General features: G+C 39.7%; 2 protein-coding genes across 2 annotated transcripts; both read right to left on the bottom strand.

Annotated features, from left to right (window-relative positions):
- Positions 1-412: 412 nt before the first annotated feature.
- On the bottom strand, positions 413-934 carry LOC127079271 (uncharacterized). The gene has a single exon (XM_051019680.1). It carries the CDS (start codon positions 932-934, stop codon positions 413-415), a length of 522 nt encoding a protein of 173 aa, XP_050875637.1.
- A 1568-nt stretch (positions 935-2502) lies between these two features.
- Positions 2503-3099, bottom strand: LOC127079270 (uncharacterized). The gene has a single exon (XM_051019679.1). It carries the CDS (start codon positions 3097-3099, stop codon positions 2503-2505), a length of 597 nt encoding a protein of 198 aa, XP_050875636.1.
- Between the last annotated feature and the right edge of the window lie 3679 nt (positions 3100-6778).

Raw genomic sequence — 6778 nt, 5'->3', positions numbered from 1 at the left:
TAAATAAGGGGAAATAATGCCTTACTTATAGGGAAAGAAAGTGGATAGATGGGTAAAAATAAAGGATCAATTTGGGGTAAAAAAAGGTTACTACTTCTGTTATGCGCATGGTAATCGGTTACTTGAATCATGCAACTGATTATCTGGGCCAAAAATGGCCTGAGGAGCCTGCGTTTACACTGAGGTAACCGGTTACCTGAGCCAAAAATGGCCTCAAATCTATTTTTAAAAGGTGATGTAACTCGTTACCTGAATCAAGGTAACCAGTTACGTGGGCCAAAAAAATGACTTTTTCCTTTTTTTTTTGCACATCTTTCTCTTGAAGTTTTATCTAAAAAACCTCAATTTTTTAGATGTGAAAACCATACCTTGAGTCTGTATAATATGTCTTTGCTCATGAATGTTTATGCAATTATGGTGATGAAACAATGCATGTATGTGTAATAAGGTCATAGATCAGATGAAAGTTGTATGGGGTAGGGTGATTTTGGGGGTATGACACTACTATACCATCATTCCTCCATATAAAGATTCTTTGATGGAGTGAAAAGGGTATTGCCCTAGTGTCGTGTGTCCATTCATGACCCAAAAGCATGTTGTAATTAGCCCCCGAAGCAATAACCATAAACATTGTTGGCTTAGTGATAGTACCAACTGTTAGGTCTACCTGGATCACTCCCAGGGTGTGGCCAATATTTTCTTCGTAATTCAAAAACACCATGTTATGAGGTTTGAGATCTGTGTCGAATTTTCCAATTTTCTTCAAAATAAAGTGTGGCATCAGGTTTACCACCGCACCACCATCTACCAAAATTTTGTTGATCCCTACATTATCCACTTTTACCCTGATGAGAAGGGATTTCAGATGGTTCTTCGTTGCTTCATCAGGTCTTTTGGAGAAAGCATTATATTCTTCGACACAACCGTTTTTCATTATATAGTAACATACTGGCCTATGCTTGGTCATTTATTCCTGAGTAGTTTCCTCGGATTCTTTGATCTCCGTGACTTGGTCATATTCCATTGGCAGTACGGATACCATGCTATAGTTTATGTGTAAAGAGGATTCTAACCTTATATCGAAGTTATCTGTCAACATATCATCACCCGTTGTTGGTTATTCTGACTTGTCTTCACACTCTTCCTTTTGAACAGGAAAAAGCTTTCTCCCTACTGGCTTTTTCTCTTCGCCTCTATCCTTCTTTGGAGGCTGGTTGGTGCTAGACTCCACCATCACTTTCTCATTAGGTTCTCTTTCTGATTTCCTTCTCTTCTGTTGCCTTCTCCATTGAGACCTCGACACGGGATTCTTGCCCTTGTAATTCTCAGATCCATAAACTTTCTATCTTGACACTTGGAATTCCTTTCGATAAGCTATTGAGGAGCCTCGACCCACTTCAAAACTCTGCCATTTCTCTTGGCCTCACTCTCCCTTCTCAACATGTTTCACCCAACTTCATATGGGAGCGTCAATTGTTGATTTGAAGGTAGATGTCATGTTAGCCTGGAGGCTTGGACCTCCTTGTTGCTGCCTTCGAGTGACTCCCGTTTTGTCAAAGGTATAGTCATTGCAGGCATCTTTCCAATTTCTTCTACAACTAGCCACTTGATCTCTCTTTATGTTTTCTGCAGCCTTTTTATCGAAGACGGAACTGCACTTAGGGTACAATATCACTTTAGACTTATTTCATTGGCAACAATGGAGGAACACTAAGCTTTCATCATTGTTTGGGTAAGCCATATTTACTTGCTCTTTGTTTCGTTGGGTGTTTTCCTCGTCGGTCTCCATCTTAGTCTCTTTTCTCACCTCGACCATGTTAACTTCCAAGCTGGTGCCATCAGTGATCTTCAACTTTTCCAATTTAACTCTAAGGCCCTCAGTAACCTCAATTATGTTGCTTTCTTAATTGAAACCCTCAGTCGTTTCAATCACACTGGTATTCTTGTCAGGACCTTCATACACTTCGACCTTGTTGACAATGGCAGGCTCAGTGTAATGGCCATCCGCCACTTGCAGAGGGTTTGAATCTCTCTTCATTTGGGACTTAGATTTTTCCTCAAACTTTAGTCTCCCATCCTTAATCGCTTTCTGCACAAGATCCCTGAAAAGAAAACATTGTGAGGTTTTGTGGCCCAAAAAGTTGTGGTATTTACAAAAACCTCTTTTTTTCGTTGTTCTAATGGAGGCACTATCATTTGGCCATCTTTGACTAGCAAGTCAAAATTTTCGTCACATTTGGTAACATCGAAAGTATAGGTTTTCTTAGGGAATTTGTCGCTCTTTTTCGGTTCGACCAGATTCTTCCCATTCGAAGGCACAAGTACCTTGCATGAATAGGGTGGCCCTTGTTTTAGTTCGGCCATGTCGATTTCACTCTCATCAAAACTTAAAGGATCACTATATGTCTCTTGATCATCTTCATCTAATTCGACGTATGCTACCCTTTCTCTCATATTATTCTTACTTGCTCTGGCTTTTTCAGCCTTTAGGCGTTCTACCTGTCAAACTCTGTCAGCCAATTGGGCCATATCCCTCAAGTATTCGGTATCTAATTTCTTCCTGATGGAATAATCTAAACTGCTAGCGCCCATTTTGACTAACTCGTGCTCAAGAACTTGTGTGAAACATCTTGCCTTTAGCAAATATAATCTATTGAGATAATCATCTATTGGCTCAGTAAATTTGCGCTTAATACTAGCCAATTCTTTAAGACTAATCTTCGAATGTCCCATGTAAAATTGTTCATGGAATAATCTTTCTAGACGAGTCCAATCATGAATCAAATTTGTCGGGAGCATAGTGAACCATGTAAAGGCATTCTTAGTGAGAGAACTGAGGAAATATTTTATTCTCAGATTTTCATTATTGACGATATCCCCTGCCTCAGTTAGATACCTTGCCACATGTTCGACGAAAGATTCACTAGTGTCTCTTGAAAATTTCGTGAATTTTGGGACCTTCCATCCCCTAGGAAATTTGATCTGCAAAATATACTCTGACAATGGGGAGATATAGTTTGGCCTATGGAGGCCAATGTTTACCTCATTTCGCTCCATAATCCTCTCGACCATGACAGCCAAGTTGTTATCTCCTGCCATATCATCGTGTCAAACTCGACGTATGACTTTGTCTGCATCTTGATTCCTATTAACCATTACCACCCTTGGTTCCCTCTCCCTCGACACTTGTTGTTCGATCCAGGGAGGTTCGACTCCAACCCCCTGATTTTCCACGTCTCCACGGGGTGCATTTCGATGGGCTTGGTTAATGGTAGGGTCCTCCTCAAGGATTGTTCCTTGGTTTTCTACTACCCGTTCCCTTCGATGTTGTCGAGGCGCTTGTGAAACCCCAAAGAAGTCTGCAATTCGCGTCATTTGCGCTTCCATTTATTGGATTTTTTGGGTGGTGTTTTGAATCAATGGATTGAATATTGTGACCATTTATTGGGCAAGCATATGGATCATCTCATGGTTACTTTCGTCCATTTGCTGCCTTAAAACTGTTGCAGAGTTTGTAGTAAAATGGGGCATTTGTTGGGTAGAAAATCCCACCCCTGGGACTTGGTTGATTAAAATCATATTATTAACAGCCGACCTAGACCCTTGCAAAGGCGAGAACATGTTCACCAATGGGTCAACAAATGTTGTTGTCGCATTATGCAAATTTGCCATCATTAAAGTTGGCATGCCATACAGATGTTCGCGGCCGCTCAAAGGCATTGTAAATCCAGTCACATAGGGCCTGAATGCACCAGTTCCTACTGGAGAAGGGGTCACCGGTTGACCTTGCATCCTCACAGGTGATAAAATTGGTCCACTATGAGTACTCGATGGTATGGTCGTCGTACTCGTCGTTGATGGAATTGCTCTGGACATAGATGTTATGGTCGTAGTATCCCCTGTCGACCGATGGGGTTGTTCTCCATTGTTATTTGGCGGATTCTCCATCCTTCTTACGTATCTCTTTTTTGGTATTGGTTCGTTATTTGTGGCTACTTTACCACTTCTTAATCTCATGCAACGAAGTTAGAGAAACTATAAATGAGTAACTTTTAAATACTTCAAAGATTTAAGCATTGGTCCCACTGGGTATGCCAATTTATCTACCGTCAAAATTGGTAAATAAGCACTAGTCTTCCAAATTCTATATTTTTTGTTAATCGCAGAATCAACTAGATTGATCCTAGGACATGTGCTTTAATTCTCTTCAAGTTTTATCACTTATGAATATTTTGACAATGCTATTTTCATCGAAAATAATGTTGACGTTTGTAAAGAAACACATAAATGTAAATGGAAATGTAAATAACTTCAAAGTAAATTTACAAAGAAAGTAAATAACATAATTATAAATGATTTTTTATACAAAAGTATAAAAATGGTAATCACACGTACATCACACTCAAGAACTCATTTCTCAATAACACAAATACTTTGAGTAATATAGGAGTTTTTGTACAAAATGGAACACCTCAATCCTAATCAAATATCCCTATTTATAATAAATAAAAAATAACAATAACGAACGTTCTCTTCTCCAAAAGATGGCGCGTTCTCGCTTGCACGGACTTCACTACTTATTGCTTTCCACGTCTCTTCTCAAGAAACTGATAAGGCCAAAAATGGTTTTGAGCCTTAACTTGAATCACACCCGTCAAATGCAACTCCAAACGGACACCTTCATCGAAAAGTAAATTTGAATCCAAGAATATTTATAAGTCCCAGACCAAACCTTCTTCAATAAAAGCCTTCTTCGGCTAAGCCTTCTCAACTCTTCGTCGAAAACAGTATATTATTTTCCAACATCGAAATTCCAGCTAACAACTATGCTCAGGTGATTGGAAACCAATAGTATGTTCCTGAACCTCCTAATTACGAGGAAAAGTTGTGTACTTATAAGTCTTACGTAATAATCCCTTACTCCATCTCTAAGAAAAATTATGCTCTTATGGGTCCTATGTATGACCCCTCTGTTGATCTTACAAATATCAAAGATTTTTACCCTGCTTACCATAGGACAAAACCCTTAGTTAGCATTCCAGGACCTTTGAATTTAGAGTATATGACCACCACTTTACGCATCTTTCGTTCAGCTCCCCCACAAAGAAAAACGAGGATTACATCCTCTGGCTGAACAAAGTCGAGGGAAAAAAGGGGGAATTCTAGAAAGAAAAGGGACTATTCGACCCTATACAGTTGTCGCGGACTGGTTCCTCCTACTTCCAGAATATGTTGGTCACTTCCTTGTACTTTTAGGAAACACAACTAATTCTTTCCAACTTCCATGTGGGACGCTGACGCCCACTCTTTTTAATATGGTGACTCTCACTAGCCTTCGCCCTACTAGTGAGACCTTCGACCCCAATGAATATGATGAAGACACCACCAACTTTGACATCAATTGTGCAAGCTTTGATCGATATATTAAATACTATCATGTTACTGATGATGACGAAGAGCATATTGCTTTTCTTGCCCTGTGGATAAAGTAATGTATCGTTTTTGCCCTGTGGCTATCAAGGTCCCTGAAGGTGGAAAACGATACATTACTTTATCCAAACAAATCCATGAAGGCAAAGACGTTTTCCTTAGTAAATTAATCTTAGGGTCCCTTTATGAATCCCTTGGATTGGGAACTGAAGCTTTAAGGAACATTCAGCTGAAAGATGGCTTATTGTTATATGGCCCTTTATGGCTACTCCAACTCTAGCTCAACGCCATTTTTCATATTTCTATGGATGCCAAGCTTGCCAATGGAGTGGAGTAAAAACTTAAAGATCGTTGCATCGAAGGAACATGTTTGAATTTGCTAACTCCGACTGACAAAAATAGATCAGATCAGGAAGCTTTCGTATCTTAGTTCCTGATGTTTGCCAAGCGATACCATTTTAATGCTACAATGGCTCGTTTCACCAAAAGGACCCATGGTCCAAAATGGTTTACTAGAGAGTTCCCAACCACTGGTAAACATGAAGCTGAATAAAAGAAACTATAGGTCGCCTTCTTGACTCCTCGACTCATTTCTACCCGTCTTAGACTAAGGAAGCTGTGAAGATTCTTTGTTACCAACCCATCCTGGTGTCGCTCCAGTTTTGGATTAGTCAGGCCAAATCCAAATCATTATTTAACTAAAAATAGACATGTGTCTTTGCACAGTCGACTATTCTGAAGATAACTTCCTTCGACAAAATAACTTGATAGGCCAATGATTGCCCCAAGTTGACTCCGTTCGCCTTTCAACCATCCTTCTACATCACTCCCGAGTTTGATACTTGGAAGAAAGCATGCCATGCCAAGGAGTTCGTGGCTTCTATAACTTTAAATCAACATCTAACTGATGCTTATTCTTCCTAGCAACAAAATTTCAACAAAGGTAGAGATCGACAAATCAAGGAGATCCAAGCTTTCCAAAAATGTTTTAAAACTGTGTATGATCCTGACGATCTTGGCCGGATGATCCGTGAAGCAATTGTCACTTTAAAAGAAAAAATGTCGGCAAAGGTACCTAATTTAAGCATTCCTGATTACGTAAAGGACAAGTATTCGTTTGGACTAAGATTCCATCCTCCTAGGTTTCCTCCTTTGCCCACCAGCGAAATTGCTTTGGCTTTGTCTCCTCTGTTTCCACGGTGGTTTATTTGCAGGGAATTTTTAAAGGTTAATAAAAATATATCTCAAACTTGCTCAGCAAGTGACTCCGACCAAGCATAACATATACAGTTTCAAAGGCCACCTTCATGTTTACATAAAGCATGTCAGGGTCGAGACCCATATACAT

Source organism: Lathyrus oleraceus, chromosome 5, assembly GCF_024323335.1.
Source record: "Lathyrus oleraceus cultivar Zhongwan6 chromosome 5, CAAS_Psat_ZW6_1.0, whole genome shotgun sequence".
Classification (NCBI taxonomy): domain Eukaryota; kingdom Viridiplantae; phylum Streptophyta; class Magnoliopsida; order Fabales; family Fabaceae; genus Lathyrus; species Lathyrus oleraceus.
This window is presented reverse-complemented; position numbering and strand designations above follow the sequence as displayed.

Bases quoted from the DNA above. Each gene is read 5' to 3' on its own strand.
- LOC127079271 (XM_051019680.1), bottom strand. From the start codon at position 934: ATGAAAAACGGTTGTGTCGAAGAATATAATGCTTTCTCCAAAAGACCT.
- LOC127079270 (XM_051019679.1), bottom strand. From the start codon at position 3,099: ATGGCAGGAGATAACAACTTGGCTGTCATGGTCGAGAGGATTATGGAG.